The sequence below is a fragment of the Gymnoscopelus microlampas genome (assembly GCF_963454915.1).
Source record: "Gymnoscopelus microlampas genome assembly, chromosome: 22".
NCBI classification, from domain to species: domain Eukaryota; kingdom Metazoa; phylum Chordata; class Actinopteri; order Myctophiformes; family Myctophidae; genus Gymnoscopelus; species Gymnoscopelus microlampas.
The window spans coordinates 21,564,178-21,577,239 of record NC_139959.1 but is presented as its reverse complement, the minus strand read 5'-3'; the positions used below and the strand labels follow the sequence as shown (position 1 = coordinate 21,577,239).

Here is a 13,062-nt window from a genome sequence, read left to right as displayed (position 1 = left end):
ATTTTAAAGAGAACATTATTAGGAGTAGGGATGTCCGATTTTATCGGCCTCCCGATATTATCGGCCGATATTAGCATAAAAATTGATATCGGGAAAATATCGGTATCGGTTTTTGAAAAAAAAAAAAAAATTTTTTTTTTTTTTTTTTTTTTTTTGCTTTATAAATAAGTTACAGGAGTTCTTACTGTATATGGTGTGTGTGATATGAAATTTGAGCTTACCCTAATCACAATAATCCCCGCATATATCGGTATCGGTTGATATCGGTATCGGTAATTAAGAGTTGGACAATATCGGTATATCGGTTATCGGTAAAAAAGCCAATATCGGACAACCCTAATTAGGAGCTAAATATTTTGCCGGTCAAATACATATAATTTTGAGAACCACTGATTATAGCAACATACATTTTCTTTTTCAACAAACTTTTAACAAACTGTTTGTAGAATCCTCAGAAGCAAAGATTTGAGTTAAAAAAAAGAGTAAAACACATATACAAATTTCACGATAAAAAAATAAATAATTAGCAGATCTATAAGCTCCTAGTGCGGCATTCTCTGCTGCACGATGAGCTTGTAGATCTGCTATTTTTTAATAGCCAAAAAAATCTAAAAATGACATTCTTTCCCGGTCTAAATGGGTTAAAACTAGCGTTTGTTGTCCTCTTTTCATCATACTGGGGCCATAGCTTGAGGTTAGAACACCTGCAAGTTTCGGAGGAACATTGTGTGGCTTATTATTTGAGAGCATGCGTCACCATGTTTTTTGATTATAGCTGAAAACCTCCATAATGCCGGGGTGTGGAGACATGGCTAATGCATCTGCAGATACACGCCTCAGAATAATCGCAGCTAATGGTCCATTAAAATGAATGTCTACCACCGAATGAGCAGTTTTCCCCCGGTGGGCTTGCAAAGAAGACATTAGCATACATTTGCTGTCTTATTCTTGGAACTTGGAGCACCCATTCATATTACACACAGCATCATTAGGAATGTGCTTCGTTGCATATCCCTTATACGTTTGTATACTTTATACCGGTTGGTTTTCAAACTGTTTGTGACCAAGGCACCTGCGTTCATGGCTAAAATAGCCAATCTACATGCTCACTATGTGTCCCGATGCCGCCCGTTGTGAGCTTGTAGATCTGTTTTGAGAACTTAAAAAAAAAAAAAAAAAAGTGGTTGATATGTTTTGTGAGTGTGCACAATGCACTGATATAGTAAATTAAACGATAATTAATCACTTCTCGTATAGTTGTATCGTCTCTGTAAGGAGGAAACTTGCATTTATCTTTTCACTTAAAAAACGTTTCAGGATGACAATTCAGTTCAAGTTCTAGACTAGGGACACAATCTCAATATATATTTAAACTATATGATCTCAACATGGCCATGAAAAGGCTTTCCAATGATGTAAACAACCATCACAAACAAAACTAGCTCTGCATAGATAGAGGAACAGCAGCAATATTTAAGGCCAATAAAAATGTTTTTTTTTTTTTTTTGTATAAACCTACTATGTGCAAAAGCATTACGTAATGGTCAAACCCTGAAATAATGGACATATGGCAGTCTTTGGTGTTGGGACAGTGTAGTTTATAGTTGAACATGGAGCAAATAAAAAACATTGTCATGACAAGTCCTGGTACTGAATGAACAGTCACAATGTTACTGTTGCTACTTTTGATTCTTTAGTGTGACGCTGTAGTATGATCAAGTAGGGCATTCATTTACGAACAAACACAAAGAGTTAAACATGGAGATAAGAGGTTTCTGCCCGACAGGCAGCAACTATATATTAATGTGTAATAAATAGTCTCAGCAAACCGTTGGGGGGGGGGGGACCTCTACTTTGTTGCAGCAGGATCAAACCTGTGACTTGTACGGCACATCATCTCTATAATAACGCGGCATGTACTTTGGTCCCCTTTTTTCGTCTATAGGGAGACCCAGGACCCCAGGGAACAGCCGGTAAGGACGGTCCCCCGGGTCTACGAGGATTCCCCGGAGAGAGAGGTCTACCTGGTGCCACGGTAAGATAGTGCTCCACCTGCAACCTGCACCTGTCCATCAATGGTTCCCCCCCCTGTTGCATGTGTTCACTGCTATTGGGGGAGGCGACAGAACATGCAGTGGTGGAAAGTAACTAAGTACATTTACTTAAGTACTGTACCTAAGTACAATTTTGAGGCGTTTGTACTTTACTCGAGTGTTTCCTATTTCCAATACTTTTACTTCTACTCCACCACGTCTCAGAGGCAAATATTGTACTTTTACTCCACTGCAATTATTTGAACACTTTAGTTACTAGTTACTTTGAAGATTTTGATTATCATTACAAAACATACATGAACCACTTCAGCCCTACAATGTATAAACATTTCGGCCATTTGAAAATAGCAGATCTACAAGCTCGCAATGCGTCGCGATGCGACGCATTGTGAGCTTGTAGATCTGCTATTTTCAAAAGATTGTTATACATTTGAGAACTTGAAATGGGACATTCTGCATAATGAGTACTTTTACTTTTGGTACATTTTGATGCCAATACTTTTGCACTTTTTACTCAAATACATTTTGAATTCTGGACTTTTCCTTGTAACGGAGTATCTCTTCATTGCAGTATTGATACTTTTACTTAAGTACAAAATGTCAGTACTCTTTTTCCACCACTGAGAACACGGCCGTCTCTAACAAACGAACAGGGTCCCATTCAGACCTATTCACTTCATTAGAGTCACTCGCATAGAATTCACTCGCAGCAATCAGTAGGAAATCCAAAGTGACGCGCTACAAATGAACAGGCAAGCCTGGGTATTGCTCCGACGTCGCAATGCATCATGGTCCCTCCCATTTCTGCAATGGGGGATTGTGGGACAGGATTTCATTTATAAAATCCCCGCTCGGTTCAATTCAAGACCCAGGCTTCTTTTCCTTTTCCTTTTTTTTTCCGGTTCGGGAGGATAAGGGGGTGAAAAGTTATTTGTTTGTCTCTGCATGCATTATTTACTCAATGAATTATTGAATAGAAAATGTCAGCAATTAGAGTGTGTGGCTGGTGGGAATGAATGGACCAATGAAAGAGGCCATCGCACTCCGCCTAGCTACCTCCAAGGTCAGTCAGACTCCTCTCAGGCAGGCCCGGGCTGATTGTTTTTCTGCGGCTGTAATTTACTCCTGCTCACAGCCACTACTCGGCAGGGACTCATTACCGAGACCTCCGTGTGTGCCCTGGCGGCTCGCCGGGTTATACTGCTCGCACGCGCACACACACACACACGCACATGCACGCACGCACGCACGCACGCAGGCAGGCACACACAGCCACAGGCATGCATGCAAGTCATGCACGTTCATGCAAATGCAAACACAGTACAAAAGTACATACAAAATGACCAGTGGTGTAAAGTAACTAAGTACATTTACTCAAGTACTATACTTAAGTACAATTTTGAGGTATTTTTACTTTACTGGAGTATTTCCAGTTTTTTTTCCACCACTGAAAATGAAACAAACGGATAAGCACCCTAAAGGGCTGGCTATACTCTGTTGCTTGTGGCGTCCTGCACCGAAAACATAGCAGATCTACAAGCTCACCACGCACCGCGCTAGCTGCCACGCGTTGTGAGCTGGTGGATCGGCTAATTCCGGTTTGCAACACTGGAGCTCAATTAAGTATTATATCCGGCTTTGTGCCTTCACAGTATGAGGTCACAGACAGACCTATACAGTATACAGTAGTACACACACACACACACACACACACACACACACACACACACACACACACACACACACACACACACACACACACACACACACACACACACACACACACTCGTACACAGATTTTAGATTATTTATTTCAGTACTCCTACTTTATTGTGCGTTTGATGAGAGGGGCCTGTGGGCGGTATATGAGCCAATAAATTCTATTGATAAGTCTTCTGCATAGCAGGGGAAAAAACAACTAACCTTTCAGCTCACTTAGTTCTCTCTGTCCTAACTCTGCTTCTCTCCTTCTAACTCGCCTTCTCTCTCCAGTGGTGGAAAAAGTACCCAAATGTTTTATTTAAGTAAAAGCATCAATACTGCAATGTAGAAGTACTGCGTTACAAGTAACAGTCCGGAATTCAAAATGCACTTGGTATCAAAAGTATTGGTATCAAAATGTACTTAAAGTGCCAAAAGTAAAAGCACTAAAATGTTTGAAAATAGCCGAGGTATAAAATAGGGCTAAAGTGGTTAATATATGTTTTATAATGTAATGATTTATATCTCCAAAGTAACTAGTAACTAAAGTGTTCAAATAATTGTAGTGGAGTAAAAGTGCAATATTTGCCTCCGAGATGTAATGTAGTGGAGTAGAAGTAAAAGTATTGGAAATTGGAAATACTCAAGTAAAGTACAAATACCTCAACATTTTACTTAAGTACAGTACTTGAGTAAATGTACTTAGTTAATTTCCACCACTGTTTTCTAACTCTCCGCCCCAGACTTTAATGTGCTCCGTATAGGACTCCATTCTTCTTCCCCTTTTTGTTTGTTTCTAATGTTCTCATCTTCCCTAACTCTGCCTTCCTCCCTTTAAAACTTTATCTCTCCCTTTCTTTTTCTGTCTGTCCCTTTCTGTCTGACTCCCTCAATAACTCTCTCTTTCCCTTTCCTCTCTTTCTCCCTCAATCTTTACAATGTCTCGATCACAGCCCCTCCTCGGCGCTCAATAAGCTGTCCACAAGGCCAATCTCATGCTGGCAAAGATATCATTTTGTACACGACGAGCAATCAGTTAACTGAGGGTCTGCTTTTTGGACCGTTTCCACACACACTTTATCGATGACCTTTTATAGACACGGGCCAGCGGTTTAACTGGTGGGCGTCGATAAAGATGATTTTTATTTTATTTATTTTTTTAAGTCTCGAAACATCGTGCTGAGTCTTTAACCCTTCAAGACCGGGAAAGCATAATTTGTGTCATTTTAAGATTTCTTTGGCTATTCAAAAAATAGCAGATCTACAAGCTCATAGAGCTTTTTTTAAAATCTTGACAAATCTTGACAATTTGTGCGGAAATCTTTGAATATATATACTTTGGAAAATGAACATTTGTAACTCAAATCTTTGCTTCTGGGCGTCCCTGGAACAAAATATTTTTTACAAATGTTCGCTTCAAAAAAAAATGTATTCAAAGATTTGCACACTTTTTCAAGATTTTTCAAAAATATTTTTTGAATAACCAAAAAAATCTAAAAATGACACACAGATGCGTTCCCGGTCTTAATGGATTAATGCACTCGCGGCATATTTCCGATGATGTATGGCTTCGAGAGTGAAGCCGATGACGGAGCATGTCGACGGGCCGTCGGCGATCGTAATGGCCTCGCTTGACCCAAATGAAGTGTTTGAGTGCAGCCGGGTATAGCGCTGCATGCACCGCAGCCCGAGGCTTATGTTTGATTGATGAGAGCTGTGCCACAAGGGGCACGATGATGTCTCTAGGGGTGGGACTTTATCCGAACGCATCATACAGGTATTACGAGTGCGTGCGTTTTTTATTTAGTTTAGGGGCGACAGAGCCTTTTAAACAGCAGTGTTCTAATCCAGTGGTTCTCAAAGTGGATTCTAGTGACTCTTGGGGTTCCTTTAGGAGGGTCTAAATTGACCCTTACAAGTCTGTAACTCTGACAGTGTACATTTGTACACTGTCAGAGTTAAGGGGGGGACCTTGAAATGTAAAAGTTTGAGAACCACTGTTCTAATCGACCCTCTGGGCTACACAGAGGAAATAAATCAGCACAGAGCAAATTCGTACGTATCCAAAAGTAAAACCGAGGATGGCTTTTATAGTTCGGCTTTTGGGTCACACGTTTTTTTCCCGCCTGGAGTCCCTTTGGGCGTTTCCGTCATTATTGTCAAAATTGTTTGGGAAAACAATTCGAAAATCTAAAATGTATCGTGATGCAATGCATTGCTAGCTTGTGCTGTAGACTTTCAATATTTGTGCTTCTTTTTTTAAGCTATTTCACAATACGGGGGCCCCAGCCGCAGTCCCAGGGGGGGGTCCTTAAGTTGGCATGGAAAGCCTTGGGAACCACACTTTTAGGCCGACTCACTCGTAGTGCTGTGAACCACACTTCTTGTTGCCATCTTATGAATCCTCCATAATCCCTAATGTGTTCTTGTCCTTTCTCTAGGGTCCAGCTGGTCTGAAGGGAGGAGAGGGACCCCAAGGTCCACCTGGCCCTGTCGTAAGTATACCGCCAACAAACCTGTTACCGCTCCGAATTGTGCTAAATAGGGCTGGGCCATATATCAATATCATAATGATATCGTGATATACAGTAGATACCTTGGGATTTTGAATATCATAATATCACGATACGGTATAAGTATCATTCCTGGTTAGTATATTTTCCTATTTTATTCTTTCAAGAATGGTCACAAATTGATATTGAGGTATTTAGTCGAAAATATCACAATATTTGCCCCAGCCGTAAGTTCGATTTTTCTTGTTTCACAATGAACATTTCTCTTTCACACCAGGGTTGTTTGTCAAATTCCTTAGTTTTGCATTGAAATGGATTTTTTGCTGGGTGTTGTTAGCTCTACCTATTTAGTTTGCAGTTTGGTAAAAATGTTTTATATGTTCTTTGGAGAGGCGTCCAATATAGAACCCAAACACTAGAGGGCAGCTGTCTTCCTTTGTCCGGAAAGGTCTATAGAATCCCCACCATCACCAGCTTAACACCATTAAGCAGCTTCATAGTTGCTTTTCTGGTTTCTCAGTGGGAGGTTACAGGTGAATAGAGGCCTCCTAAGTCACCTACAAAAATACACTGCCACTTAAAGTGCCACTTTAACTCAGAGTATAAATTGACCCTTAAAGGGTTTTGCTGGGTAAGGACTCTTTTTTTTAGCGTGAGAGTCAGGTTTTTTCTCCAAGATAGGTTTGCTGAACATGCATGCCACCTTCTTTAGAAGTGCCTTGCTTTCAAATTCATGCGGGTGGTCATTTGGGTGCTTCCACTATTGGCCACGGAGAGATTAAAGAGATTATGCCTTGCTCTTGGACAGTGGTTCTCAACCTGTGGGTAGGGACCCCCACGGTTTTCCACTTCACTAGAAAGTGAAGTGGCAATTTTAAGGACTTTTAAGACCTTTTTAATACCTAAAAAGTAGAAGGAAAAAGTCCATTACTGCATCAAAAGTAATCAACAAACTATACTATAAACACTGGTCAAACATTGGCCAAATAATATAACGTTATGAAAATAAAAAATAAACGCCTCGCGCTGCGAGGCGTTGTGAGCTTGTAGATCGGCTATTTTCCCGTTCGGCTATTTTCACAGTATTTATCTGTGGAACCGAGTCAAACTAAATGTAATGCCTCAATTCCTACAATTCCAAGTGCTTGTCAGGGTGGGTTGTCAGCTTGTCAGTTCAAATATGATTATTTCTGGGGGGTCACAGCCTGAAATGGTTGAGAACCACGGCTAGGGCACGTCCATGTCGGATGCCGAGGAGCCGAAGAGTGCTGCAAGTTGCCACATCTATTTCACAGTAGCTACTAGATGAGCATTGTAATAATTGGCCAGAATTGCTCCTGTATGGTCTAGTTATAGGATTTGATTCACAGCGGGTGTCACCACCGGTGACAATTAAACCGCAGAATTATGAGGGAACGTTAGCCATTGCTTAAAAAAATCCATTACCACCCAACTAGCCAAGCGCCGAGATTCACGGGAGCACAGTAAGACAAATGGAAACGTATTGTGCTCATTATATCCGGTGAAAAAACGTATGTCATCTGTCAGTTTGTTTATTTTTATGAAAGCGTTGGCCTCACTTCACCTCGCCACTCTACACAAAGTGATTTGTCTTGCGAGCAACGATGCACTGGAACAGCCGGGTAGTCAAGATTGTTTGCTCAATTACTCCCTGGCACACCCGCCCACACACACACACAGATGGTACAGCGCGCCCATATGGTGTGTGGGAATATCCAGTCGACCGGGCACCACAGTATGTCCCCAGCCTCGCGAACCGTCACCGCTGTGCCTGGACTCCACTGATCCACGCCACCTCCGAGGTCGCACGCTATACCATTCTACTGCTGCCAGAAGACATCTCTCGCTGTCAAATAATCGACAGAGGCTTTTGTTCCCCCCAAAACCCAAAGGTTTCATGCGGACGGATGCAACCTTCTGTCAGCTTTGCCGTCCAGGCTCGGCACAGCCCCCCCCCCCCCCACGCTCTGTGTGGGCTACATCCAAAAAAGCCTTTTTTTAATCCACCTGGTCAGAGTCCTACAGTAACAGTGGTTTTAGAAACACAGCTGAGCACACATCTGAATTGGAAAGCGCTCCTCCATATTCGCATAATTGTGTCAAAGAGCCCGTGATGTAATTCTCACTGTGATCAATGGAGATTGCAGTGAAGAGACGAGCGAGTGTCGTGCGTGGGTGCGGAGGCGTGAACTGATAAAAAAAAAACACTGTACACCAATGATAGAAGTAGAGAGCGTATAGCGCTGTCGCCTCTCAGCTAGAAGGTCCCGGGTTCGATTCCCGCCGGGGACGCTGTGGGCGCTGGTGGCGTGTTCTCTCCTCCGTCAGGCATCAGCGCCCATACCCTAGGTGGGGTTGGCGAAAGGGCCTTTCTGTGTGGAGTTTGCATGTTCTCCCCGTGTAGGTACCCTCACAAAAAACATGCAGTAATCCTGGTCTCTACTGTATACTGCCTCCCCCTGGTCAGCCGGGGCGCCTGATGGAGGGGAAAGGAACTGGTTGGAATAACGTGTTCCTTCCACGCGCTACGTCCTACCGGGAAAACTCCCCCCTGTCGGGTGATAAGAAGCGAGCCTGCTCAATCCTCATGTGTTGAAGGAAGCATGAGCTCAGTTCGGGGCTCTCCCCAGGCTGGCAGAGGGAGAGTAGCGCCCAGGACTACAAGCTTAGGCATTGGCGCTGGATGAAAAAATAGAGTTACAAAAATCGTGGGATAAAAATGTTGTTAAAAAAGAAAAGGGAGAGAGCGTTCACAGTGAGCGCTGAGCCTGAACTGCTAAAAGTCGCCATAGATCGGCCTGGCTGGCCGCTGCATTGGTCCAGGGTTTTTATAGATTTAGGAAACCAATGAACCCCTGTATCTGGGTATCAGGAGCCAGCAGCAGTCTCAATAAAAATCGACTATAGCAAACGGTAGGGGCTGCCTTCCTCGCAAACGTGTTCCCGTCTTAACCTCAACGATCTCGCCGGAGCGCGGCGAGAGCCGTGACCTCGGGCTTTCACTTAGTGTTCTGATCAATCCTCGGTGCTGTCTGCATCACTGCTATCTCCTCACATCTCTCTCACTCTCTGTCTCTCTCCCTTTTAACCCATTCAATCCAGGAACGGATCTGTGTCATTTAAGATGTCTTTGGCTATTCAAAAATAGCAGATCTACAAGCTCATAGCGCGGTACCGAGTGCCGCACTATAAGCTTGTAGATCTGCTATTTTTGAAAAATCTTGAACATTTTTTTGCAAATCTTTGAATATATGTATTGTGCCAGGAACCCCCAGAAGCAAAGATTTGAGTTACAAATGTTCTTTTCAAAAAATTATATATTCAAAGATTCGCACACATTTTCATGATTTCTTTCAAAGAATAGCAGATCTACAAGCTGAACTTGTATATCTGCTATTTTTGAATAGCCAAAGAAATCTAAAATGAATGAGATGCGTTCCTGGATTGAAAGGGTTAATGTCCAACACGGCTAGTAGCTAATAGACATATGGCTTCCATGGCTTTGACACAACTTAAAAGCAACCCTGTTTGCTGTGACCACCTCTTAACATTTCCTTCTTTTTTTTGTCAGGTTTTATACAGTACATATTTGATGGAGATGCGCTCTGCTATGAAATTGCGCTGCGAAGTGGATGTGACACATTCTTAATTCATTAAATAATTAGGAGAGGCTCCTCTGCTGTCTGAATCTCTGCTAGGTCCTCACCTCTCTCTCTCTCTTTGTCCGTCTCTCCTTTTTAATGTACACGCCGGACAGCTAATGGGTTTCTGAAATAGCAGCCTTGCTTTGGTAGACCTTGAAAGCAACCTCGTTAGCTTCTGCGAGCCCACCTTTTCACTTAGTCCATGTCTGTGTAGGTGGGTTTTTTGCAGGTTCATTATTGATGAACTAATAGAGGCTCCTGCTTGCTGTTTATCCTCTATTTCCTTGCTCACCTTGTTTCTCTCTCTCTCACTCTCTCACTCTCTATTTTTCCCCCTCTCTCTCTATATATTTCTCTCTCTCTCTCTCTCTCTCTCACACACACTCACACACACACACACACACACACACACACACACACACACACACACACACACACACACACACACACACACACACACACACACACACACACACACACACACACACACACACAATTTACACACACAATTTACACACATAGGGTTCGCCTGGTGAGAGAGGAGCCGCTGGTGCGGCCGGTCCAATTGGTCTGTCCGGTAGAACTGGTCCCCAGGGACCCCCAGGACCTGCTGGAGAGAAAGGAGCACCTGTAAGTACATCGTTTCTTTTCCCCCCAGTGTCCCGTCCACACACACACACACACACACAGAAAACTAGACCCCGGCGAAAGTAAATGTCACAACTCGCACCACAATCACGTCAATTTGCTTCAGCTGTGCTGCATTTCATTTAGTTTATCTCAGTATATAATGAAAGTGTGTGTGTGCGTGTGTATGTGTGTGTATGTGTGTGTGTGTGTGTGTGTGTGCGTGTGTGTGTCTCTCCCCCCCTCTCTCTCTCTCTCTCTCTCTAGGGTGAGAAAGGGCCTCAAGGCCCAGCCGGTCGTGACGGTGTCCAAGGTCCTGTCGGTCTGCCCGGCCCTGCCGGACCCCAGGGCCCCCCTGGAGAGGATGGTGACAAGGTCAGTCCCCTCAACCCCCCCGCTTCCATCCACTGTGGACCTGTGTTCCACCTCCTTTTCCAGACCACCAACACTGGGGACGTATTTTCTGGGGCTTAAAGCACAATGTAGATCAATCTTCATCTCTTTGTTTTTCACGCGCGAACCTACTGTCACTGTCTTTGTCCTTGACAGTGGTGGTGGTGCCTTTTTTCTTACTTCAAAGGTAGCAATACTACAATATAAAAATACTCTGTTACAAGTGAAAGTCCTCCATTAAAATATTTTCTCGAGTAAATTTATGAAAGAATTGACATAAAAAGTACCATTGTCAAAGTGCTCTCATTTTTCAAAGTTTGTACAATTATTTCGAAAGTAGCTGACCTGCAAGCTCACAACGGTTAGCCTCACGACGCGTTGTGCCCTTGTAGATCGGCTATTTTAGATTAGCCAATGTATGAACTATATTAATAATCTAAATGTGCAAACTAAAGCCGTCAAATTGGAGTAAAAAAGTACAAGATCTTCCTCAAGAGATGTAGTGGAGTAGAAGTATAAAGTATAGAAAAAATCAAAATACTCAAGTAAAAGTACTGTACTCGAGTAATATACTTAGTTACTTTCAACGACTGGTCCTTATGTAATCAGAAGCATAGCGGTGAATGTAATCACACGTATTAACTCTCTTGATTGCTGCCCATGACAACACAATCATTGTCAGCACAGATAATGGAGCCATTTTCGTATGTTATATAAGATGGATTTACCACCCCCCCCACCCCCACCACCAACACCACATTGAAGACTTCCTATAAACTGCTCTCATTCGGAAGAGAATGCGTGTTTGTAAGACCATTTTGTGTGTGTTTGTGTGTTGTTTTTAGGGAGAGGTTGGAGAGCCCGGTCAGAAGGGAAGCAAGGCTGACAAAGGAGAACAGGTATGATGAACTGCAGTGGTGGAACAAGTACTCAAATGTTTTACTTAAGTAGAAGTATCAATACTGCAATGTAGAAGTACTGACAATGTAGTGGAGTAGAAGTCAAAATGTAGACGATTGGAAATACTCCAGTAAACAAAACAAAAAAGTACCTCAAAACGGTACAGTACTTAGTAAATGTACTTTGTTACTTTACACCTACTGTGATGAAGTGAACCTCGTCCCAACCCCAATCTCCTGCTACTCCATTATGCATGTTCTCATTCAGTAGCATAGTGACACCAATGAGAACACAGAATCTCAATTAATGCAATGCAGCAGCAATATTGATCCTCATAGGGGATAAATGTCTTTCCAAATCATAGCACATCCAGAAAGAAAAGTCCATGGTCCAGTAGATCCATAGACAAGCATTAGTGGTTTTGAAATGCCATGTGTGTGTGATCATTACGTCAATCATTTTCAGTAAGTAGATCCATAAGCAAGGATTAGGGGTTTTGTCATTCTAAGTGTTGCATCATTCATTTGATGAGTCATGGTGATGTACTGGTTGGTAGCCATTGGACAGATCATCTATTATTTGATGACTTTTAATTGAAGATAGGGGCAGGTATAATACCATGTATCTTCTTGCTCCTTTTCATTTGTAATTCTTCATGTAAAAGAAAAAAAGGAAAAATAAATATGTTATCATGTAAAACCATGAATGGAATAAATAAAGAATGAATTAAATTAATTATCGGTCAATAATCTTCCGTTTCTTTCTCCTGTGTTCAGGGTCCTCCTGGTCCAGCTGGTCTACAAGGTCCTATTGGTGCACCGGGTCCAGCTGTGAGTACCACTGTCCACCCAGTGTTGCCATGTCCACTTATTATAAGCGACTTTGGGCTAGTTGTTCTGTGAAGTCGCTTGTAAATGTTGGTAGCTGCGGGTTGCAGGTTTTTTTTGGCTTGTTTTTAAAGTGTACGTATTTGGGTTTGCTTCCTTTTTGTATTATTAGTGTTTAAACCAGTTCACAAGACTTTGCGTGTCGAGGACGCCCCAAATTACATACCTTGCAACTTATGGCTCTTTTTGACTACTAGAACTAAGCAAACCGTACCTTGCTGCAAAACGTGTACTTTGTATTTCACTGGTTCTGGGTTTGTTTCTGTACGCTAGAGCTCGGTTTCAGATAAACTGGGCTAATTGAAGCTAATGTTTTTATGTC

The 13,062-nt window shown here is 42.5% G+C and overlaps 1 protein-coding gene across 8 annotated transcripts in view; it reads left to right on the top strand.

Moving 5' to 3' along the window:
- The window catches only part of col11a1a (collagen, type XI, alpha 1a), a 125,203-nt gene that overhangs the window by 79,397 nt on the left and 32,744 nt on the right, over window positions 1-13,062 (top strand). For all 8 annotated transcript variants that reach the window (XM_084049242.1, XM_084049237.1, XM_084049239.1 and 5 more), the window contains 6 exons: window positions 1,946-2,035; window positions 6,197-6,250; window positions 10,456-10,563; window positions 10,828-10,935; window positions 11,799-11,852; window positions 12,630-12,683. In XM_084049242.1, the coding sequence (XP_083905368.1) occupies window positions 1,946-2,035; window positions 6,197-6,250; window positions 10,456-10,563; window positions 10,828-10,935; window positions 11,799-11,852; window positions 12,630-12,683 (468 nt within the window). The remainder of the gene's footprint in view (window positions 1-1,945; window positions 2,036-6,196; window positions 6,251-10,455; window positions 10,564-10,827; window positions 10,936-11,798; window positions 11,853-12,629; window positions 12,684-13,062) is intronic.